The sequence below is a fragment of the Scyliorhinus canicula genome, chromosome 8 (assembly GCF_902713615.1).
Source record: "Scyliorhinus canicula chromosome 8, sScyCan1.1, whole genome shotgun sequence".
Classification (NCBI taxonomy): Eukaryota; Metazoa; Chordata; class Chondrichthyes; order Carcharhiniformes; family Scyliorhinidae; genus Scyliorhinus; species Scyliorhinus canicula.
The window spans coordinates 69,635,984-69,662,358 of record NC_052153.1 but is presented as its reverse complement, the minus strand read 5'-3'; the positions used below and the strand labels follow the sequence as shown (position 1 = coordinate 69,662,358).

The 26,375-nt window shown below is 43.9% G+C and overlaps 1 protein-coding gene across 1 annotated transcript in view; it reads right to left on the bottom strand.

Moving 5' to 3' along the window:
* The window catches only part of LOC119970309 (A disintegrin and metalloproteinase with thrombospondin motifs 19-like), a 650,870-nt gene that overhangs the window by 331,988 nt on the left and 292,507 nt on the right, over positions 1-26,375 (bottom strand). Inside the window, exon 10 of the mRNA XM_038804712.1 lies at positions 10,147-10,297. Coding sequence (XP_038660640.1) covers positions 10,147-10,297 — 151 coding nt within the window. The remainder of the gene's footprint in view (positions 1-10,146; positions 10,298-26,375) is intronic.

The window sequence follows — 26,375 nt, the reverse complement described above, 5'->3', positions numbered from 1 at the left end:
ATTTTAAAGATAATATGAAATATAATTCTGAATTCCATCAGTTTCAGAATTCCAGATCATACTGAGTTTTCATTTCATCGTTCAACCCCAATCCCTCACATTTACATCTGTAACCCCTCTGAGCACTGAAAGATTATTTTAGCATTCCAAGTATGCACTTTACTCTTCCAGACAATCGGCTCGGAAACACTATGCCAAAACCTGCAAATGCTTAACACTTTTATAAGGCATTCTTCTGTCTACGGTTTTAATGCAAGTGTAAACTCGGGTTAACATCTCTGTTAAAATAGCAGACAGAGGGATGTCATAGGAGCAGACACTTATCCACTATTGCCAACAGTAACTTCTAGCCTATCTTGAAAAAAATCTGTTGAGCCACAAAAACATCATGTGCTGGAGAAGAGCCAATTCACTTCAGACCTCACACAAATATCAAAAGCATAAAGTAGTCCATTATCTCTTCTTTATTTTGAACAGAACATACTTATTGTAAAATTTTCGGACCTTGATAACCCAGGCATTACCTGCCTGATCCTGTTGAGGCGGCTGATTGTGGCTCCCTGTTGTGTGTCTGCTGCACTTCTGATTCCCTCTGCACTCAAAAGGGACCTGAACCATGGCATGGTGCAGCCAGAATTCTCTTCTTAAAGGGAGTCTACCTCTCTGAAAGGGATGCTGCACTAAATGACATGAACCTTTTGCTGAATACTATTGCTACAATTTTAAACAAGGAAAATGGAACAACAGTACAGACAGAAGGTTCAAGGTTCAGAGGTGCAGCGCTGGGGGACTTGGTGGCATAGTTGCACAGGGTGAGAGACACCAGGATTTTACATAGGTGATGGGGAAAGTGAATAGAAAGCCCATGAGAACCACCCTCCGAACAGATTGCGAGGTGGTGACCGGGGAGCATCTGGCTTGAAGAACTGAGGATCTGTCCCAGCAAATCACCATGGGGGTTTTGAGACTAGGCCTGTCAAATACGAATCCTGATTCTGTATATGGCCCTTCCTGCATATTATATTATTGTGGGAATAGCAGTGGGAATGGAATAGATATTCAGGCCCATATCCTTTGCGGCTAAAGAGTAGAATGTTAGAAATAAAGAAAAACTAAAAATATAATTGAGTGCATAGTATATTTGGGGTAAACCTCAAAGGTTGTAATTTTTTATGTTTGTTTTTGGCACAGACCAACATCCAAGCCGCAAAGGATTTTAATACATTTAAGTCACAGTTGAACAATCAGAATCAAAGGCCCTCCATATGATGAAGTGAATGAGGAAGTATTGGTCAATTCCTCTCAGAAATCTTGAGTTTAGGTTTATAAAGCTTGGATTCACTTCAGACATATAGAATAGTCCACTGCATTTGAAAAATTAGCTGAGCATCTTAAACTTCATACACCAGTGAAATGATTACTTCAATCTGCAGTTCCAGGAATTTGTGCAATACGATTTCAACAGTTAATACACACAGCTGAACAATCTCATTGAAGCCAAGTACATAATGGTTTGGTTAAAATCAAAAGAGATTAGCAAGATTTTTATAGCTACTTGAATTCTGAAAACGTGTGACCTGGTGCAGTAGACCGAATATAATAGTCTTGTAATCTGGTGAAGACAATCCACTTTTGAAATAGAAGAACAAATTTACCTCCCAGCTTTAGAAGCTGGGAGCTGGTTCTTGCTTGATTATCTAGACAATCAAAAGAAGTTTTAAAATCATAAAATATTAGGTAAGTTCATTTATGTTTTAGATAATATTTGCATGAAGGTTGCAACTTTGTCCCGCAAAGAGGACACAATTTGGATTGCCGCAAATTAACAAAGTTAAATATCAATCGGGCACCAGTTAAAGACAAATAACCATTTCTGACATCTCAAGATTTATTTCTTTTTGTAAGTAGAAACTGAATATTTGCCGAGAAGATTTTGATGAGAATTTGCCAAGACAACTTACATAAACTTAAATATTCTTCACTTCAAAGATATTTTCTGCACAAGATATCTCTTAAAAGAATCACATTTTTCTCAATGATAAACTCCAAAGTGCTTTTTGAACGTAGAGTTCAGATCCTCATTTAAATCTCCCAACGTTTTATCAAATTTATAAGATCTTTGGTCTGTGTTGAACTGGTTTCCGTCACCAAGCTTGGTAATGAAGTCACTATAATTGACTTTAGTGCCTCTGAATCTGGGAGTGGAAAAAAATTACCAGTGTTTCACTACCAACCAGCAACCTCTGATGGAAGTGCATGTTTGGATATTAGGTAAGTAAATTTTATGATTGTTTGGAAGTTATTTTGATTTTGTGTGATGGTGTGAAATGGGTGATACTACCTGTTTTAACACTAAAGATTTTTCATTTCCAGGGATTTAAAAACATACTGATTTATTATTCGCAATTTTACATTATTGCACAAAGCCAAAATGGCCCCTTTTCTTTGTAAGTGAAATGCTACGTTTACTATTGCATATAAATAAATGTATGTTTCATCATTTCTCTCACTCATATGGTGCTGGAAGGGGTTACAGGTTGATGTTCTATATTTTTTTTTAATGTCTTTATTGCTGTCAAAAGGCATGTTCTTGAATATTTTCATCTTGCACTCAACAGGACAATTCATAAGGTCACCAAATATAAAGTGAAGAGCAATTTCTCCTTCATGAGAGAAAATTATTGATTGGTTGGCAAGTAGACTCTGATTGGTAGAGATGTTGTCATGGAGAATGCACCAGTTTACTGAAGACGGGCAGTTAGCCGCCATGCTTTGTTTAAAGTCAAATCACTCAGGTTGGCTGATTGGTCACAGCGTGCCTCTGGGAAATGAACCAGAGGATGGCTGTGGCCTATTTTGTTTAATTGAAATAGACGCAATGTGTGTATATGCTCTATCTGTCTACAAAGAACAGGGCCTTGTATATTAATGCATATAACTTCCAGCACCAGATGAAGCTAGCCATCTCATGCTGCTACTATCCGTAGCAACAAGAGTGGTGTTTGCTACTAACAGAATGCTGCCATCAAGCATTAGTAATCTGGTATATGAATTTCAGTGTAGTGCGATGCTAGGTATGTAGTTCGTTTGACCCAAGGACTGACAATCATATCAAACAGCATGAGTCTTAAGCAGTTTGCAACCGGTAAATGAACCGTACCCAACCAGCCCATGCTTGCAAAACCCAAAACACAGTATCCAACACTGGATATAATTCCTCAATCGGACAATATTTGCTAAATATTCCTGACCATGCTTAGCATTATGCTGATACCCAATTTAAGGTTGCAACCAGGCTCGTAGTGTGGCACACGTATGATTTCTGGTTCATTGTCCACGGCAGTGCCTTGACCAGAATCAACCTGCCTGGTTTGAATTTAAACAAAGCTTGGCAGTTAACTAACAGTCATCACTTGTCAGTCAGTCACAGGTTAAAAATATAAATGTCCCTGGGATCCACTGGACACAAGCAAGCTGGATACAAAATCAACTCAACAGCAGGAAACAAAGGATAATTGTATATGGCTGTTTGAGACTGGAAGACTGTTTGCAGTGGGATTCCACAGTTTCACTACCAATTCACCTGCTTTTTGTGGTTTACATTAATGATTTGGACATAAATGTAGGAGGAATTATCAATAAATTTGTAGATGACACAGAAATTGAGCACGTGATTAATAGTGAAAAGGATTGCTGTAAACTGCAGGAAGATATCAATGGACCGGTCAGGTGCGTATCTGTGACTTGATGGACAGAGCTGTATTAGAACTGAGAATTGTATTCGAGGAGAATGTTGCTTCAGAAGTTTATCTGGGGTAGTTCCTCCCCATGTTTGAATCATGAATAAACTATAGTAACCTGAGACTCCTGTGGTTAGTTGGAAGAAGTCCACCACCACGTCTACAGGACAGTATAGATGCAGTTGGGGTTCCATTATTTGTCCCGGTTTCCCACAAGCCTTGTAAGAGGTGGAATTTTCTCTCCACCCTATACAAGGCAAAGGTTATCTCATGACACAGAACCAAATGCATGGCCACCCCACTTGCCTGGCTCAGTTGGGACTTTTCGTTTCTCTGAACGCAGTACACCAAGCTTGTTGAGGTAGTGTGTCCTCTAAGTGGGAGAAAGTGGGCCCCACTAAGGTATTCAGATGAGAAAAGAAATAAAAGAAAAAACATTATGATTGGTCCCCGTGCCACTTGAGCTGAGTGGACTTATCTTGGGTCTGGACAATAATTATTACCCACCTCCACACAACATCAATTGTGCCCTGCATTTTATAATGGCATGGGGCAGGGAGCACAGGCAAAGCACCCATATTAGGCTTTTCAACTGCCTAGTCATAGAGTCATAGAGAAATACAGCACAGAACAGGCCCTTCGGCCCACGATGTTGTGCCGAACTTTTGTCCTAGGTTAATAATAGATCATAGAATTTCGGACACTAAGGGCAACTTATCATAGCCAATCCACCCAACCTGCACATCTTTGGACTGTGGGAGGAAACCGGAGCACCCGGAGGTAACCCACGCACACACGGGGAGGATGTGCAGACTCCACACAGACAGTGACCCAAGCCGAAATCGAACCTGGGACCCTGGAGCTGTGAAGCAATTGCGCTATCCACAATGCTACTGTACTGCCCTTAAGAACGAATTAATCTACACTCTATTATTCTACCCTAATCCATGTACCTATCCAATAGCCGCTTGAAGGTCCCTAACGTTTCCGACTCAACTACTTCAACAGGCAGTGCATTCCATGCCCCCACGACTCTCTGAGTAAAGAACCTACCTCTGACATCCCCACTATATCTTCCACCATTTACCTTAACTTTATGTCCCCTTGTAATGGTTTGTTCAACCCGGGGGAAAAGTCTCTGACTGTCTACTCTATCTATTCCCCTGATTATCTTATAAACCTCTATCAAGTCACCCTTCATCCTTCTCCGTTCTAATGAGAAAAGGCCTAGCACCCTCAACCTTTCCTCGTAAGACCTACTCTCCATTCCAGGCAACATCCTGGTAAATCTCCTTTGCACCTTTTCCACAGCTTCCACATCCTTCCTAAAATAAGGTGACCAGAACTGCACACAGTACTCCAAATGTCGCCTGACCAAGGTTTTGTACAGCTGCATCATCACCTCACGGCTCTTAAATTCAATCCCTCTGCTAATGAACGCTAGCACACCATAGGCCTTCTTCACAGCTCTATCCATTTGAGTGGCAACTTTCAAAGATCTATGAACATAGACCCCAAGATCTCTCTGCTCCTCTACATTGCCAAGAACCCTACTGTTAACCCTGTATTCCGCATTCATATTTGTCCTTCCAAAATGGACAACCTCACACTTGTCAGGGTTAAACTCCATCTGCCACTTCTCAGCCCAGCTCTGCATCCTATCCATGTCTCTTTGCAACCGACAACAGCCCTCCTCATTATCCACAACTCCACCAATCTTCGTATCATCTGCAAATTTACTGACCCACCCCTCAACTCCCTCATTGAAAATCACAAACAGCAGAGGACCCAGAACTGATCCCTGCGGTACGCCACTGGTAACTGGGCTCAGGGCTGAATATTTGCCATCCACCACCACTCTCTGACTTCTATCGGTTAGCCAGTTCGTTATCCAACTGGCCAAATTTCCCACTATCCCATGCCTCCTTACTTTCTGCATAAGCCTACCATGGGGAACCTTATCAAATGCCTTACTAAAATCCATGTACACTACATCCACTGCTTTACCTTCATCCAGATGCTTGGTCACCTCCTCAAAGAAGTCAATAAGACTTGTAAGGCAAGACCTACCCCTCACAAATCCGTGCTGACTATCCCTAATCAAGCAGTGTCTTTCCAGATTCTCAGAAATCCTACCCCTCAGTACCCTTTCCATTACTTTGCCTACCACTGAAATAAGACTAACTGGCCTGTAATTCCCAGGGTTATCCCTATTCACTTTTTTGAACAGGGGCATGACATTCGCCTACTCCATGCAAATTAGGTGCACTCTTCCTCACTCCACAAACTTCAGCAGGTCTGGTGGGTACAATCCTAGTGCAACCAGAAACCTTGGGCGGGAATCTCCATTCCCCGATGCTTGTTTCATAATCGGCGATCGGGCGAAGAATCCCTTTTGACACCGAAATAGGGGGGGCTGTTTGACGCAAGTTTTGTATGTTTTTCAAAGCATTTTAACACATGCTGTTCTTAATACAAGGTTCATTGGTGCTATGTAGTGTGTATTGGTTGAATGGTTATAGGACTGCTGTGAATTGGCATGGAGGGAAAATTGGGGGTTGGGTGGAGGGCATGAATTGGCATGGAGGGTATTAACGTAAATTGAAAATGGAGTGGGGAGGCATGGGGGGGGGGGGGGGGGGGGGGAAAGCATCCGCAAAGCCTTTTGAAGTTATTTTTCAAAAGGTTTCCACATCCAGACGATAGCTCACAACTCCTCTGGGAGAAGCCGACTCTACAATAATATAATGGATGCCTACAACCACCGCTCCCCCCTCCCACCACGGACAATGGTGCAAGCTAGGCCAGAAATGCCGAGTACGGGTTCAATGCCAGTGCCAGTGAAAATTGGACGCATCAAGAATATGGCCAGGAATCCCGGAATCAGGTTCCTTTTGTTATTTTTATCAGTCTCCACAGGGTCTCCTTTACTCCGTGAACTCATTCCCCATGTTTTCTTTACTTATTGCTTTGTTGAGCCAATTTGAATGATTGGTCAAATATTATATTCAAGTTGTTCTGTTGCTGAAATGTTTTACATGGTAATGCTACCACACTCCATTGTACTGAATGTATTTGTTCAGGCACAAGCTCTCTTGAATTTCTTTTAACAATGTTCTGCTCCTCAGCGTGTACTCCTTCTCCACACTTTGAGATGTGAAGCGAAACTCAAACTATTCTGCCAGAAAAACCTTTGTTATGGTTATAAATATTAGGAATGCAAACTTCTCCAGCCACTGCTGATATGTTTAAAGTTGTTTCCATTCATCCATTACATTCTACTGTCAAGACAGTTCATTATCCAATTTGAAATTTCACCTTTGATCTCAGGAGGCTGAAGCTTTCTTACAATCCTTTTGTCAGGGCGCATATCAACTGCCTCTGAAAGTCAAAGTAACTATCAGTCACATTTCCTTTATCTGTTCATTTAGCCACCGCCTCAGAAGATTCCAGGAAATTTGTAATGTGTGACTTCCTTTTCATTAATCCACAGCACGTCAGGTTTATTTTTCTCAATAGGACTAAGACAATTCTAAATTTAAAGCAGATTTTATTATTATTAATATCAAACTAAGAATAGAATTCCTATAATTATGCAAAAAAAGTTATTTTAACTTCTGTAACAGCTGGATTTCTTACAAATTAATCATTCACATGAAAATAATAAAATAATAATGCTGTTTCCTTTAGCTTTTGCTATGTTACCCGGTGTTGCCACATTGTTGGCTCTCCAACTCCATCCACATCAACCATCATTTTTTGATCTGGTGGGTCGTTTTTCAGTCTGGCGCCCTTCCTAACCCCCTCCCCATTTATCCAGGCTAGGGACCAGTATCGATACTGGTTGGCTTGGCTGCACCAGTGGATAGATAGGTTCCTGATTAATAAGGGGATCAGGGGTTATGGGGAAAAGGCAGGAGAATGGGGATGAGAAAAATAGCAGCCATGATTGAATGGCGGAGCAGACTCGATGGGCCGAGTGGCCTAATTCTGCTCCTATGGTCATATGGTGGCCAATAAGTCCTGTAGTGGAAGTTTGAACCTGGAGGTACCTGACTCAGAGGTAGGAGTGCTGCTACCTCAGCCGCTGACAATGTGCGTGCTCACTAATAACGAAACTTAAAGCAACCGCAATCATATTGCCGTATTAATGGTCCGATTGTTGTCTCTGCGCCAAGCACTGTACCAGTGTTATATTTTAGACAGTGAAGGATGGAACAAGAGCTAATCTTTCTACACTTTCATAAGCATTATAGAGATACACATTATAAACATACCTCCAAACTCAACAACTAGTTTCAGTCTGTTTCTATTTATAAGAGAACAAATGAATCCCTATTTAATGCCCACCACCTGCACAATAATAATAAAGACAATTAATATACAGTTATTACAATTATTTACTTCAGTTGTTAAACTGAATCACTAGGTGCAATTCAGCGGACTCAAGCTCAAGTGTGCTGAACGGCGCATTTAGCAGTGTGTTTCTTGGCGACTGCAGCGCTGAAAAACACCCTACTTTTCAACAGTACTTTGCTGTTTTTTGGCCTCAGCGAAGGACTCCCCGTCGAGGCCACTCTTTATGTAATTTCCTGCACTGGAAACTTGAGCAAGCTGGCCAGAGCTGCTGGGAGGCTGTGGTTGCCGGATTTCTTGAGATTGGGAGTCCGGTAAGGTGCGCTTGGTAAGCTGAGCAAGCTCGCCAGTGCAGGAAGACTATTCACGGATCAGAGCACTGTTTTTGAAAGCGGCTCTGATCTTTCAAGTCCCCTCTGTGCCTCCACCACAGCCTCAGGACCCCCCCCCATTTCACCTAACTCAAGCCCCGCCTCACCCCACATCTATGGGAAAGGCATGCACCCTGGCATGGGCAACTTGGCACCTTGGCACTGCCAGCCTGGCACAATGGTAGTGCCCTGCAAGCCTGGCAGTGCCACCCATGCACCCTGGCAGTTCCTGGGTGGCACCTCCTGGTGCCCGGGTGGCAGTGTCAAGGTGTCAGGCTGGCAGGGCCAAGGTGCACAGCTGCCAGGGGAAGTGCCAGGGTGCCACCCTGGCACTCACCTGTGAGACCCCCCAAAGTGCCATCATAACTGGTTCACAAAGCTGTGAGCCAGCACTAACCGGTGCCCAGTTGAGGATTCATTGGTGAGGCCGGTGAATCCCGGGGCCCGGGTGAATTGGACGAGCACATATTTAAGTGACCCTAATGGATCTTGTCCAGTGGGATCCAAATTGTGACATGCCACTTGATTCCATTCAATCTCGCGAGATGTTTCGAGCATCATGATTCTCGATGAAGGCCACTCGCGAGATTCAACGGCCTAATCCCAACACAAAGTCGGGTGGGACGAGGCCGCTGAATTGAGCCCACTGTCTGCCCTCTTAAGTAGATATCAAATATACTGTGGGACGTCTTGAAAATGAGGAGAGGATTTACCCAATGTCATGGAAAATATTTATTAATCAAACAACATAACTAAATCTGGACATTTATCTCAGTGCTGTTTGTGGGAATTTGCTGTTCACAGTTTAGCTGTCATGCTTCCTTACATTACATCAGTGACTATTCTTCAAAAGTAGAGTAGCTGTGAACTATTACGGGACACCCTATAAATGCAAGCTCTTTGTATTTGAAGAAGGCAGTTGTTTTCTCTGACTTATTTCAGGTATTATTTGAATTGCAGTTTAATTTTGGCACAACGCTAACACTACTTTTCATTGACATTAAGCTTGTAAACTGAAATAATTGCAGCAGTCCACAGAGTGCCCAGAAGAGACCAAAACAAGTTGGAAAAAAATTACCTTCATCTGAAAAATCTTATAACTGTAAAAGGGTACGTTGAGTCTCCCCTTCCTGACAGCAATTGTTCCAGAGTGTCCCTTTCCTCACTGATCTTGCCAAGTACCATTCTATTGGGACCTGGTGGGAGCCGACCGCTGTCCTGATTTTCCGCTCCCATCAACTGACCTCTGCGCCATTTCCAGAAATGCTAATGTGGCCTCATACCCAGGGGCTGGGGTGGAAGTACAGGCATTTTGGCTCCCAGACTCCCTATTTCCATCTCAAATAAAAATCAAACCACTTCATACACATTCCGTTCCTTCTCCATTATGTTAAGAATTTTAACTTTTAGGACACATATTCATTGTTCTCTTTTCCAAAATGCACCATCTTTCTCCACACTGAACTAAATCTGTGTCTATCTGCCCACTTTTTATATTTTCCAATAATGTGCAGTATAACAACGTGACAACATAAATATAACAATTTAAGACACTATTACTTTATCAACTCAGAGTCTCAAACAATGCTGCATCCATGCTCTACAAGAATCAATGGATAGGAAACAGCATAGTGGACACATGACAGGACTTTGTATCAGTCGAACAAGATAATAATTACCTGCATCTCCTTGCAGAATGAAGCTGTAGGACCAAACAGAATTTGACATTGTTCATCTGCTGTGTAGATCATTCCTGGCAATTTGGATGACAACATCACTGAATTGAGGCTTTGAGGATCTGTGTGCAGTAAACAATTACTGACCTTTGACCTGCCAATACATGTAAATTTGTAAGTTATAACAAATAAATTCTGTACATTTTGCCCTGTTACAGTTTATCCAAAATGCAAAGAAATTTGTAGCAGGAGTGTTATGATTTCAACCCACAATTCTACAGATCTAAATGCACCAAAACGTTGAAGAAATACCTCGATAAATTCACAGATACTGGTACCCATTGGGCATCTGCGCATGAAAGGAGCATGGTTTGGAGAATTGTATCTATAGTACCCGTGACCTTTTTTTAAACTGCCACAACTTTTATATATAAGGCAGTCCAGGATCGGTCAATTTACCTTGTTAAACATTTAAATAATCATGATTTGTTGGGAAACAAAGGTCGTTTTAAGGGTTTGTATTGGTAAACATTAAAACTAAGGTATAGTGGATTTGATTTAGCGTTTTTGTGTCTGCAAGAGTAAAACCTAATTAGATTCATGCTGGACAATGGTGTTTGTTTGTTTGGAGTTTGGTTTTAATTCTAACTGTGATTCTATTGTATCTCGAGATGGCTTATGGTGTGATTGTTGTATTATTGTTTCTCTTTCTCCCCCCCCCCCCCCCCCCCCCTTCCTGTTCCTTTCTCTGTATGTTGGCTCGTCTGTTTCTTGTTTTTCCCATTGCTTCCTGTTTTGCCTTTTTCTTCTCTTTTCCTTTCTGCTTCTTTCTCTTTCTCGTTCTGTTTGGGTGGGAGGTGGTGGGTGGTATGATGTACCATGGTGGGGTAATGATCATTGAATGCCAGGTGTCACATTTTCTGTTGATAGGCAATGAGTTCTGGGAGAAGGAGACTGACCAGGGGACAGGCAAGTTGAATTTCGGGTATTGTGGTGTGGGTTCTTGGGCAGATGGTGATGAATGGTCCAGAGACGACCGTAGCGGCAAAAATTCTAGTGAGGATAAGGCCTGACTTTTGGCGATAAGTCAAAGGGCCACAGGATAGCAGTAGAAAGTAACGCGAACACAGGGGTCCTCCATCCACCGGTTCTCACACTTGATTCCCCCACCTACAATGCAAGCTCCACTTTAACATGATTTTCCCTGTCTACCACATTACTCCATTTCCTACTGCTCAAATACATTTCAAATACCCTTGGAGTCTAACTTATTCGCAAAAGTGTATCACAGAAGAATGCTTTTGTAATGTACCATTCACCTGAGGAAGGAGCTGCGCTCCGAAAGCTAGTGATTCAAAACAAACCAGTTGGACTTTAACCTGGTGTTGTAAGACTTCTTACTGTGCTCACCCCAATCCAACACCAGCATCTCCACATCATTTATAATGTAAGGCCTGACCTAATGAGTATTTCCTGTTTTTTATTTAATATTTTGAGCATCTGCTTTGTAATTAGTGTCCTTAAACTGTTTGATTCTGAAGGACTCTGTTTATTTTTCAAAATGGTGGTGAGAATAGAATGACAGGTTTCCTTACACTAGGCCTAATCTGGTAAAGAAACAGTGTTTCCACAGGAAAATATTTTAATGTTAAATGCCGTATGCGATATAATGTTTCCTCATGTTCTAGGCCGAGGACAAAGGTTAACCTGTGGCAGGACATCAGTGCCTGCTGATAGTTACACCTGTGCCTTGCATCCTTCAGCTCAAAAGATGATTACCTACAAAGTTGCTGAGGGTGCAAGTTGATATCGGTCAGTGAACAATGTAAACTAACAGGGTATCTGCTTAACCAATTCATTTAAAGATTGCAAAAGAAACTGCACAAGAACTGAGGAGGACGGTGAATTAAAGGATGGGGTGGTGGAAATTAAATGTCAGGTCAGGCACAGAAAGAAAAATAAATTGAAATAAATAAAAATTGAATGATGAGGGGAATTGAGAGAAAGAAAAGAAATGTCAGAAAGATTTGATATTTTTAAAATCTCCCCCAAAAATGTGAAATTTAAAGGAATGAGACATCATACTTTTAATAGGTTTTTGGTGCCGGAATATTCGATTGGCTGTAATTAACATCGGATCATTGGATCGCACTCGCGATCACTAATTATGTGAGGTGGACTAGTTCACATCTAACACATCTAACAGTGCCTTCATTATATGCAATGCATGTAAGTAGTAAGGCAGATGATAAATGCTCCTTTCGCAAAGCTTATGGCAGAGCAAGAAGTCAGACAGCAGCTCTTGGTATTCGCATTCAAACACATGTCTGCTTTCACGGAAATAGCCCCATCATTTACACACAAATAGCAGCCAGTACCATTCGTCTCACTTATTTCTTTGACAGCAAATTCTGGCTTACAATAATTGAATTTGCGACTCCTGAGAATCGCATACTTTTGTACTAGATTTAAAACTTCTCAAATGTAGTGGCAACGATGTGAATGGGAATCCCATGGCCAAGTCCTGTTTTATTTCCTGAGTTTAAAAGAAGCAAAATGAATATAGAAATTCTATTTTTTGATGAAAAGTTGTATGCAAGGGGCAAAAATCAGAAATAATATTTTACAATCGGCCTTTTTTTTGTTCTAATAAAATTGCCTGATGGAGTCTCCTGTCGAGTCGATGGATGAGTCAATTAAACTAATGTTTCTGCTCACATACCAGTGGTCTGGCTACAATTACTTTGTCATAAGGGTATCAATCAGTCATCTGCAAAATTATTTTTGACTAATCTTCTAAGAGTGAATGCTCTAAAGTACAGAATTGACTTTTATGGACCATTGAGTAATTTGTGTAATGTCAAGAGCAATTAGACCACACACCAACAATCATTTGTAGTAGCCTATTCTGCCTTACTTCAGGGTTGATCTGACCTAGAATATTAAAATAGTTACATTTGGTGCTCAGCGAAATTTAACTGAGCTTTCGCAAAGGTTTATTTAAATACTGAATTTCATTTGCTCTTCTAAATAGTTGTCATCAGGGTGGAAAGACCAGCAAATGGGCCAACCCACCATGGTCTTAATTGGGATGGAGACAGAGATCACTCTCACAGCTGATTAAATGTGCTGGCACTAAACATGCCACAAAGAGGGCATTACACTCTGCCCAGGAACCTCAATTGTCTCACTGGTGGGGTGGGCTGCTCAACATCACCCCTGCCACCGGTATAACTGTCCCTCTTGCCTTCAGAGCCATCAGTGGGGAGCGTTAAATCCAGTCTGTTGATTTTCAAAGCTAGTCGAGTTTTCCAGCATCTGTTATCTATAATTTTGGACATGACAGGTAATTATCCAACCAAGTCCCATTACAGGTAATGAAATGCAGATGTCACTTATGCATTTACCCAAATGAAGCTCGGATTAAAACACTCTTCCAGTGTCAGATTAGTTCGAACATGGTATTTAAAAAAAAATTTAGAGTACCCAATTCATTTTTTCCAATTAAGGGGCAGTTTAGCATGGCCAATCCACCTAGCCTGCATATCTTTGGGTTGTGGATGTGAAACCCAAGCAAACACGGGGAGAATGTGCAAACTACACACGGACCCAGAGCCGGGATCGAACCTGGGACGTCGGCGCCGTGAGGCATGGTATTTTGCCATAGAATCACAGAATCCCGACAATGCAGAAGGAGGCCATTTGACCCATCGGGTCTCCACTGACCTTTCGAAAGAGCACCCTACCTAGGCCCACTATCCCGCCCTATCCCCGTAACCCAAACTAATCTGAACATCTTTGGGCACTAAGGGGCAATTTAGCATGGCTAAGCCACCCAACCTGCAAATCTTTAGACTGAGGGAGTAAACCAGAGCACCGAAGGAAACTCCACACAGTCACCCAAAGCCGGAATTGAACCTGGGTCCCTGATGCTGGGAGACAGCAGTGCTAACCATTGTGCCACCGTGCCATCTAGCAACATATGAACTGGAGCATTCTATTCAGCTACCTGAGCCTATTTTGTCATTCAATTAAATCAATCAGTTGACTGATATTTCATCTGACTACAATTGCTGTTGATGGGAGCACACTGTGCACAAATTGGTTCCCATAATTCCTACATCACAACAGTGACCAGACTTAAAATGTACTTAATTGGTGCTCTGGGCCAAGAGGTGGCTATGAAAGGTTCTATACAAATGCAAGCCTTTCTTTTTCACTAAATAGCAATTTTGTTGTAGTTGTAGCTTCACTTTGCTCTCCTACCCACTCAACAATCCGCAACGTACAAGTGGCTGGTTATGCAATCACAGCTGTATTGTATCTATGCAGCTGCTCTTGAGGTACTGACTGTACCTACTCTGGAATAATCTTGCTGGTCAGGAAACTTCACAAATAACCAAAATATTTTACTTGTCTATCAAGCTGCAAGTATTATTTCAACCCATTTAAAACCCACCAGGTTGTTAATGCTTTACGTGTGAGAAAGTTATATTTTCACTTGGATTGCTAGGAACCAAACTGACCAGTTGCAAGATGGGAGTGGAGGTTGCCAAAGTTACTCCAATCGGCTGGAAAACAGGACTTCAGACTGCTTGAACCAATCATATTAGAAGACTGGACAATCAAATCAGTGTTATTTTCTACCTCTGTTGATTGTCTAAGAAACTTTGCAAAGTACTGGCAATGCCAGGGATTCAGTTACTGATGTGTTTAATTGCTGTTTGTCCAAAAGACTATGGGCGGGATTCTCCGCTCCCAGGACTAAGTGCCCGCACCATCGTGAACGCCGTCGCGTTTCACGACGGTGCGAACAGGGCCCGGGCAGACCTATTCTGGACCCCACAGGGGGCCAGCATGGCGCTGGAGTGGTTCACGCCACTGCAGCGTCCTTACGCGGCACCAAATGGGCGCCACACCAACACCCGTTCATGCGCAGTTGGGGCAGCTCATTCCCACGCATGCACAGTTGAGGCAGCTCATGCCTGCGCATGCGCAGTTGGGCCGTGCCTTACTGCACATGCGCGGGGAACCTCTTACGCGCGCCGGCCCCTCATCAACATGGCGCCGGTGTTCTGGCCGCAGAAGGAGGTGGGGGGGGGGGGGAGAGGCCGGCCGGCCGATCGGTGGGCCCCGATCGCGGGCCAGACCCCATTGGAGGCCCCCCCCCGGTGAAGGAGCCCCTCTCCACCCCTCCAAAGGCCGCCCCCCCCCCCAGTGTTCCCACACAGTTCCTGCTGACAGCAACCAGGGGTGGACGGCGCCGGCGGGAACCTGTCATGTCAGAGCGGCCGCTCGGCCCATCCGGGCTGGAGAATCGCCGCTCTCCGTTTGCGCCGATTCTCCAAGCGGCCCGCCGCAATTCTCGCGCCGCTGGTTTCGGGGGGGGGTGTGGTAGGTGAATCACGTGCGGGTGTCGGGGCGGCGTGGGGGGCAGTAATACCACCCTGTATCAGAAGCAATCAGTTACAACATATTAATAATATAATAATGAATAAATGAAAATGAAATTGCTTATTGTCACAAGTAGGCTTCAATGAAGTTCCTGTGAAAAGTCCCTAGTCACCACATTCTGGCGTCTGTTCGGGGAGGCTGGTACGGGAATTGAACCTACGCTGCTGGTCTTGTTCTGCATTACAACCCACTGTGCTAAACCAGCCCCATATAGTCTTGAAAAACATTTTATTTTCCTGCAAGGAACACCCTGGAGTACGTCTGACTATTGTCGTATGTGAAGACTGGTTTTCTTTGAGGTAAGTGGAGCAACCTTTTGAGACAAGTAGCATATTTCCCTGGGTGATGCCTGAACTGTGTTTGACTATTTGGATTACTGTACTTCTGAAGTTCCCAAACATTGGAAAGGTAACAGGAAGTGGTGCTAAAATGGTGAGGTGTTTTACTTAAGAGTCACAGGCCTGGATTTTCACGAGCAAGGTGAGTAGCTCGAGATGCGAGGAGGAACTAGGGGCAATGGAACTGCTGAGGGGAGGCCAGTTAAAAGACGCAACTTAGTTCCCTGGGAGACCATAGGCAAGAGTAGGCAAGAGGTTCTGTTTGGAGATTATGAAGAATTAGGAACAAAATTATAATATCTGGATTATTACATAGAATATAGAGCATACAGTGCAGAAGGAGGCCATTCGGCCCATTGAGTCTGCACCGACCCATTTAAGCCCTCACTTTCACCTTATCCCCGTAATCCAATAACCCTTCCTAACCTTCTTGGACACGAAGGGCAATTTGGCATGGCCAATCCATCTAACCTGCACGTCTTTGGTCTGTGGGAGGAAACCAGAGCACCCGGAGGAACCGCACGCAGTCACTGGCAGAACGTGCAGACTCCGCACAGACAGTGACCCAGCAGGGAATCGAACCTGGGACACTGGCACTGTGAAGCCACAGTGCTAGCCACTTGTGATACCGTGCTGCCTGAGCCACTTGCAATTTGCCATAGAGATAAGAAAATCAAGGAAGTAAATACGTGGCTAAAGGAGTGATGCGGGAAAAAGAGTTCCATTTTGTGGGGCACTGGCATCAGTATTGGGACAGAAAGGAGCTGCGATGGGCTCCGACTGAACCAGTCTGGGACCAGTGTCCAAGCGGAAAGGCTGGATAGGGTGGTCACAAGGACTTTAAACTAGTAAATGGTGGGTCACCTCCACAACCCAAAAAGATGTGCAAGGTAGGTGAATGAGCCATGCTAAATTGTCCCTTAATTGAAAAAAAAAGAATTGGGTACTCTAAATGTATTTTTTTTTTAATAAAAAAAAACAAGTAAATGGTGGTGATGGGAGGTGGGGGAGGGAATCCTCGGGGGAAGTCAATACAGTTTCAAAAACAAGTCACAGAACAGAGAGTAAAGAAACTGTCAGGAATCCTACATCAGGTATGGCAAGTAATGGTAAAACTATCAGAAGTATACTGATTAAATCAGAAGAGAGAAATAATAAACGGATGAATGCTTTATATGAGGGACAGGTTCGAGTGCATGGCCCACAGTGTAAGGAATAAATTAAATCAGCCGCAGGCACAAATTCAAATTGGAGGTTATGATATAGTAGCCATTTCTGACACATGACTGCGGGATGGTCAGGATTGGGAATTTAATATACGAGTTTATAAGGCTTACAGGGTGGATAGGACAAATGGCAGAATGCGGCGGGAGTAGCCTTACTTATTAGAAACAAAATCAATTAATTGGTGAGAGAACATGTAACGAGGAGAAAGCACACAGTGGAGAATTTGCGGATGGAACTGAGGAACAGTAAAGTATCTATAACTGTGATAGATGTTGTGTATAGAGCCCCTAGTAACAGCTCAGAATTGCTAGATTATATGAATGTAAAAATTAGGCAAGTGTGTAATAAAGGCAAAGTCGTATTAATGGGGGATTTTCACTTTAATGTGGATTGGGAGAGGCAGTCAAGTATCTGTCAGAATGGTTGTGAATTTCTGGAGTGTGTCAGGGATAATTTCCCACATCAATATGTCCTGGATGCAACAAAGACACGCAATATTGGATTTAGTAATCAGTGAGGAGCCGGATTTAATTATGGTGCATGGACATTTTTCAAATAGTGATCATAACATGATCGAGTTTGATGTAATGTTTGAAAGTGAAAAGCACAAATCAGCTACTAGAATTTTAGATTGAGGTCAGACCGACTTTAATGACATGAAACGGAGACTGTCCGCAGTAAACTGGGAAAATCTGCTGATGGGTAAAATAAACTGCAGAACAATGGAAGATGTTTAAAGAGACATTTAATGCATCATAGAACCAGTTTACAACCCTGAGAAGCATAAGCTCTACTTCACAGAAAAAAACAGCCATGAAGCAACACTTGTGCATTTTAGCTTTGATGCTATCCTCTTGAAGTTGATTTGGGACTTGGATCAACTTTACAATCGGCTCTTTCTCTCTCTTACTATTAATTTGAATGTCATCCAAGAAGCAACAGACTCCTTTCATCCCACTTAGTACCTGATCCATGATCCTCTGGAACACTGAGAGCAGTAGACATTTCGCACTTGTTATGGTATTAGACCAGACCCCAATTATGTTTGGAAACTGGACGCGAAACCCGACAATGTTTCAATTTGTAAACTTGTGAGGAAAGAATAATTTGCTCCAGAAGTGATTTCACTGACAAATAGGGATATTTATATTAAAACAAACTTTATTATTAACTCAGGTGTAACCATATGAACATCACAGAAAGTATTTTTTAAATTAATGGTTAAACAATTTTTAAAATAAAAGATGTGGAGATGCCGGCGTTGGACTGGGGTGAGCACAGTAAGAAGTCTTACAACACCAGGTTAAAGTCCAACAGGTTTGTTTCAAACACGAGCTTTCGGAGCACGGCTCCTTCTTCAGGTGAATGGAAAGGCTTGTTCCAGAAATGTTTATATAGACACAGTCAGAGATGCCACGGAATGCGAGCACCTGCAGGCAATCAAATCATCAAAGATGCAGAGAGAGAGGTAACTCCAGGTTAAAGAGGTGTGAATTGTCCCAAGCCAGTTCAGTCGGTAGGCCTCTGCAAGTCCAGGCTTGTTGGTGGGGGCCGAATGTAATGCGACATGAATCCCAGATCCCGGTTGAGTCCGCATTCATGCGTGCGGAACTTAGCTATAAGTTTTTGCTCAGCAATTTTGCGTTGTCGCGTCTCCTGAAGGCCTCCTTGTAGAATGCTGACCCGGAGATCAGAGGCTGAATGTCCTTGACTGCTGAAGTGTTCCCCAACTGGAAGGGAACAGTCCTGCCTGTTGATAGTCGCACGATGCCCGTTTATTCGTTGTCGCAGTGTCTGCTTCGTCGCAGAGTACCCTTCGTCGTCCAGTACTTTCCTGGGGCGGAGAAACTACGACATCTTCTTCGCAGCCTCCAACACATCATCAGCGAGGATGGACATCTTGCCAAGGTCATCCCCACACCCCCACTACTGGCCTTCAAACAACCGCGCAACCTCAAACAAACCATTGTTTGCAGCAAATTACCCAGCCTTCAGAACAGCAACCACAACACCACAAAACCCTGCCAGGGTAATCTCTGCAAGACATGCCAGATCATCGACATGGACACCACCATTACACGTGGAAACACCACCCACCAGGTACGCGGCGCATACTCGTGCGACTCGACCAATGTAGTCTACCTCATACGCTGCAGGAAAGGATGTCCCGAAGCGTGGTACATTGGCGAGACCACGGGGAGAACGTGCAGACTCCACACAGACAGTGACCCAGCGGGGAATCGAACCTGGGACCCTGGCGCTGTGAAGCATTTGTGCTATCCACAATGCTACCGTGCTGCTTCGTTAATTTAAATTGTAAATATGCATTTGACGAATCTATCTTACTGAACACCTTTCCACTGACTAATTTAGAAAACAAATCTTCACTGGTAGACATTGGGCATCATTCCCAGTCACCTTATTCACTGTTGGATTATCACCTCCACAAATCCAAATGGACCTGTCTGCTTTTTGAACTACCACAATGGGTGCAGTTCATTCACTGCTCTTCACATTAATTGCCCATTGTTTCTATTCTATTCAGCTCTTACCGCATCTAACTGCGCATAAGCCACTGTCCTAGCCTTGCAAAATATTGGCTGTACATTGTCTTCACTCTCTGTAATTTCATCTTTATTTCCAATTTCTTTAAAAAATATATTTTTTGGGAATTTTTTTCATATAGGAACAAGATTTATACACAACACGAGACAGAGCCATTGGCAAAAACACAAAAAAAGAAATCAAGCAATAGCAACATCATGAAGAACTGTACAACAGGTTGTCACTTTGCTTGTGTCCCAGGTTCCCGTACTTGCATTGTCGTACTTACATTTGTATTTACAATCAATGCCAGAACTCTTTACTTTCTTTATATTTACATTTGTTTTGATGGCGATGGGGGGTTGTTTTGATGGTGGGGTGGGGAGGGGGAGGGGGGGGGGGAGAGAAGAGAAGAGAAGAGAGCCTTGTTCCCCTATCCCCATTGAGTCTTCGTGGGAGGTTAGGATGGTCTACAATTTTCCATATATGGGCGGGCTCTGTGTCCCCTCCAGCATATGGCCTTCCTCTCCATCTTTCATCTGCTGTACGCAAGCTCCCTTTCAACCCAGCGGTACACCCTGCACCCCCCTCTCCGTTCCCTCCCTCAGCCCCTTCCTACCCCCCTCCTTCCTATCCCCACACCCCTTCCAATCTGCTCTCCCCCCACCCCCACCCCTTCCTATCTGCTCCCACACACCCCCCTGTCCTACTTAGTTGCTGGTTGCAAACGGGTCCTAAAAGAGATTTGTGAACTTCTGCCATGTGTCGTGGAATCTCTGCTCGGACCCTCTGACCAAACATTTTAGCTTCTCTCGTCTCAGGTTCAAATCCTGATGGTGAAATTTGAATTCAATAACAACATGGAATTAAGAGTCTACCAATGTGATGCACTATAAATTGCGAGATGATGAGAGTAGAATATAATCGAGGCTTTATTACACTGAAATGTGTGGCCTCCGACAGCAGCTGACAAAATGGCTGCTGTATGGGGAGCACACATTTTTATACTCCGCCTACTGGGCGCAGCCAACAGGCAGGGATCTACCCCCATACATAAGAACATAAGAACTAGGAGCAGGAGTAGGCCATCTGGCCCCTCGAGCCTGCTCCGCCATTCAATGAGATCATGGCTGATCTTTTGTGGACTCAGCTCCACTTTCCGGCCCGAACACCATAACCCTTAATCCCTTTATTCTTCAAAAAACTATCTATCTTTACCTTAAAAACATGTAATGAAGGAGCCTCAACTGCTTCACTGGGCAAGGAATTTCATAGATTCACAACCCTTTGGGTGAAGAAGTTCCTCCTAAACTCAGTCCAAAATCTACTTCCCCTTATTTTGAGCTATGTCCCCTAGTTCTGCTTTCACCCACCAGTGGAAACAACCTGCCCGCATCTATCCTATCTATTCCCTTCATAATTTTAAATGTTTCTATAAGATACCCCCTCATCCTTCTAAATTCCAACGAGTACAGTCCCAGTCTACTCAACCTCTCCTCGTAATCCAACCCCTTCAGCTCTGGGATTAACCTCGTGAATCTCCTCTGCACACCCTCCAGTGCCAGTATGTCCTTTCTCAAGTAAGAAGAACAAAACTGAACACAATACTCCAGGTGTGACCTATACACGGACGACAGGATCGCAACACTGGACGAACTGACAGAGAAATTTCAGCTAGCCGGGGGGAACGAGCTACGGTACCTGCAGCTCAAAAACTTCCTACGAAAGGAGACAAGGACGTACCCACAACCGCCATGACAGACACTACTGGAAGACCTACAGGACGCAAGTATCCTAGAGAAAGGGAACTGTAGCGACATGTATGACCGACTGGTAGAAAGGGATGACACCGTACTGGACGCAACAAGAAGGAAATGGGAGGACGACCTGGGGATGGAGATGGGGTGGGGACTCTGGAGCGAAGCACTGCATAGGGTCAACTCCACCTCCACGTGCGCAAGGCTCAGCCTGACGCAACTAAAAGTGGTACATAGAGCCCACATAACGAGAAACCGTATGAGTAGGTTCTTCCCGGAGGTGGAGGACAGATGTGAAAAGTGCCAAGGAGGCCCGGCCAACCACGCCCACATGTTCTGGTCTTGCCCCAGACTTGTGGATTACTGGACAGCCTTCTTCGAGGCTATGTCCAAAGTGGTGGGGGTGAGGGTGGAGCCATGCCCGATAGTGGCGGTCTTCGGGGTTTCAGACCAGCCAGATCTATTCCTGGGGAGGAGGGCGGACGCCCTTGCCTTTGCCTCCCTGATCGCCCGCCGTAGAGTCCTGTTTGGCTGGCGGTCAGCAGCACCGCCCAGAGCTGCAGACTGGCTGTCCGACCTCTCGGAATCTCTTCAAATGGAGAAAATCAAATTCGCCATCCGAGGGTCAGACGACAGCTTCCACAGAACGTGGGAGCCATTCATGGAATTGTTCCGGGACCTGTTTGTGGCCAACGTACAAGAGGAAGAATAGTCGGGTGCCCAAGAATCAGGGGAAAATGGACGGGAATCGGGGGAAGGTAGCCGGGGGGGGGGGGTTACGGGTTAGTTATGGGGGTTTGAGGGCAAGCTAAGGCCCAAAACCAAACTATAAATAAATGCCTATAAACATGTGCCTCGGCCATATTGGGGAATGTAAAATATGTATGCCGGCTAAAGGGGGCGGCCACAATTGTTGTTATGAAGATGCTTACCTGTAAATATACGTGTTAAATTCTTGTGTTTTCTTTTTTTCTCTCTAATAATTTGTAATTTGTCATATATAAAATATGAAAACTCAATAAAAAACATTTATAAAAAAAAATACTCCAGGTGTGGCCTCACTAACACCTTATACAATTGCAACATAACCTCCCTAGTCTTAAACTCCATCCCTCTAGCAATGAAGGACAACATTCCATTTGCCTTCTTAATCACCTGTTGCACCTGTAAACCAACTTTCTGTGACTCATGCACTAGCACACCCAGGTCTCTCTGCACAGCGGCATGCTTTAATATTTTATCGTTTAAATAATAATCCCGTTTGCTGTTATTCCTACCAAAATGGATAACCTCACATTTGTCAACATTGTATTCCATCTGCCAGACCCTAGCCCATTCACTTAACCTATCCAAATCCCTCTGCAGACTTCCAGTATCCTCTGCACTTTTCGCTTTACCACTTATCTTAGTGTCATCTGCAAACTTGGAAACATTGCCCTTGGTCCCCAACTCCAAATCATCTATATAAATTGTGAACAATTGTGGGCCCAACACGGATCCCTGAGGGACACCGCTAGCTACTGATTGCCAACCAGAGAAACACTCTTTGCTTTCTATTAATTAACCAATCCTCTATCCATGCTACTACTTTACCCTTAATGCCATGCATCTTTATCTCATGCAGCAACCTTTTGTGAGGCACCTTGTCAAAGGCTTTCTGGAAATCAAGGTATACCACATCCATTGGCTCCCCGTTATCTACTGCACTGGTAATGTCCTCAAAAAATTCCACTAAATTAGTTAGGCATGACCTCCCCTTTATGAACCCATGCTGCGTCTGCCCAATGGGACAATTTCTATCCAGATGCCTCGCTATTTCTTCCTTGATGATAGATTCCAGCATCTTCCCTACTACTGAAGTTAAGCTCACTGGCCTATAATTTCCTGCTCTCTCCCTACCTCCTTTTTTAAACAGTGGTGTCACGTTTGCTAATTTCCAATCCACCGGGACCAGCCCAGAGTCTAGTGAATTTTGGTAAATCATCATTAGTGCATCTGCAATTTCCCTAACCATTTCTTTTAGCACTCTGGGGTACATTCCATCAGGGCCAGGAGCCTTGTCTATCTTTAGCCCCATTAGCTTGCCCATCACTAACTCCTTAGTGATAACAATCCTCTCAAGGTCCTCACCTGCCATAGCCGCATTTCTATCAGTCGCTGGCATTTTATTTGTGTCTTCCACTGTGAAGACCGACCCAAAAACCTGTTCAGTTCCTCAGCCATTTCCTCATCTTCCATTATTGAAACTCCCTTCTCAGAGAGCAGGAAATTATTATCTAAAGGACCAATATTTACCTTAGCCACTCTTTTTTGTTTTATATATTGTAAAAACTTCTACTGTCTGTTTTTATATTCTGAGCAAGTTTACTCTCATACTCTATCTTACTCTTCTTTATAGCTTTTTTGTAGCTTTCTGTTGCCCCCTAAAGATTTCCCTGTCCTCTAGTCTCCCACCAATCTTTGCCACTTTCTATGCTTTTTCCTTCAATTTGATACTCTCCCTTATTTCCTTAGATATCCACGGTTCATTTTCCCTCTTTCTACCGTCCTTCCTTTTTGTTGGTATAAACCTTTGCTGAGCACTGTGAAAAATCGCTTGGAAGGTTCTCCACTGTTCCTCAACTGTTCCTCAACTGTTCCACCATAAAGTCTTAGCTCCCAGTCTACCTTAGCTAGTTCTTCTCTCATCCCATTGTAATCTCCTTTGTTTAAACACAAAACACTAGTATTTGATTTTACTTTCTCACCCTCCATCTGTATTTTAAATTCCACCATATTGTGATCGCTCCTTCCGAGAGGATCCCTAACTATGAGATCATGAATCAATCCTGTCTCATTACACAGGACAAGATCTAGGACCGCTTGTTCCCTCGTAGGTTCCATTACATACTGTTCTAGGAAACTATCGCGGATACATTCTATAAACTCTTCCTCAAGGTTTCCTTGACTGACCTGGTTAAACCAATCGACATGTAGATTAAAATCCCCCATGATAACTGCTGTACCATTTCTACATGCATCAGTTATTTCTTTGCTTATTGCCTGCCCCACCATAACGTTACTATTTGGTGGCCGATACACTACTCCTATCAGTGACTTTTTCGCCTTACTATTCCTGATTTCCACCCAAATGGAATCAACCTTATCCTCCATAGCACCGATGTCATCCCTTACTATTGCCCGGATGTCATCCTTAAATAACAGAGCAACACCACCTCCCTTACCATCCACTCTGTCCTTCCGAATAGTTTGATACCCTCGGATATTTAACTCCCAGTCGTGACCATCCTTTAACCATGTTTCAGTAATGGCCACTAAATCATAGTCATTCACGATGATTTGTGCCATCAACACATTTACTTTATTCCGAATACTACGAGCATTCAGGTAAAGTACACTTACGTTGGTTTTTTTTACCTCTGTTTTGAATCTTAACATCTCCAGTTTTATTCATTTTAGTATTACTGGGCCTATTCACTGAGCTCCCCTCAGTAACTGTGCCTTGTACTGTCGCCCTTTTTGGTTTTTGACTAAATCCTCGCTGCCTTGCACTTTTCCCCTTACTTCCTTTTGCTTCTGTCCCTGTTTTACTACCTTCAAACTTCCTGCATCGGTTCCCATCCCCCTGCCACATTAGTTTAAACCCTCCCCAACAGCTCTAGAAAACACCCCCCCAGGACATCGGTTCCAGTCCTGCCCAGGTGCAGACCGTCCGGTTTGTACTGGTCCCACCTCCCCCAGAACCGGTCCCAATGCCCCAGGAATTTGAATCCCTCCCTCTTGCACCATCTCTCGAGCCACGCATTCATCCTATCTATCCTGCCACTCCTACTTTTTAGTTTAACTCCTAACTCCCTGAATTCCGCTTGTAGGACCTCATCCCGTTTTTTACCTATATCTTTGGTGCCTATGTGCACCACGACAGCTGGCTGTTCACCCTCCCCCCCGCAGAATGTCCTGCAGCCGCTCCGAGAAATCCTTGACCCTTGCACCAGGGAGGCAACATACCATCCTGGAGTCTCGATTGCGTCCACAGAACCGCCTGTCTATTCCCCTTACGATTGAGTCCCCTATCACTATAGCCCTGCCATTTGTTTTCCTGCCCTGCTGTGCAGCAGAGCCAGCCACGGTGCCATGAACCTGGCTGCTGCTGCCTTCCCCTGGTGAGCCATCTCCCTCAACAGTATCCAAAGCGGTATATCTGTTTTGCAGGGAGATGACCGCAGGGGACACCTGCACTGCCTTCCTACTCTTGCTCTGTCTTTTGGTCAGCCATTTGCTATCTCCATCAGTAACTTTCACCTGCGGTGTGACCAAGTCGCTAAACGTGCTATCCACGACCTCCTCAGCATCGCGGATGCTCCAAAGTGAGTCCATCTGCAGCTCCAGAGCCGTCAAGCGGCCTAACAGGAGCTGCAGCTGAACACACTTCTTGCACGTGAAGGAGCCAGGGACAGTGGAAGTGTCCCTGAGCTCCCACATCGCACACGAGGAGCATGACACAGGTCTGGGATATCCTGCCATGTCTTAAACCTTAGGTAAACTTATACAACTACAATTTCAAAATAAAAATAAATAAATTAGACAATGAAAAGAAAAACTACTTACCAGTCACTTACCAGGGTTAAAAAGCACCTCTGAAAAAGCACCTTCTCTCACTCTGCACTGAATTACCTCACTGCACCAAATTACCAAGTTGCAATTCCCACTCTAGATGTGCCACACTCCGGATGTGTCTCCTTGAAAAGCGCAAGATTACTGAGTGCGCTTTCTGTCTGTCTTTTATGCAGACCTCAGCTAGTCGATGACTCAAAAAATACCTAATGCTGACACAACCTGCGACGCCCACGTCCGATGAACAAAAAATAACGCCTCGGACAGCACTGAGAGCCACTCCGAGGCGTTGCTTGGC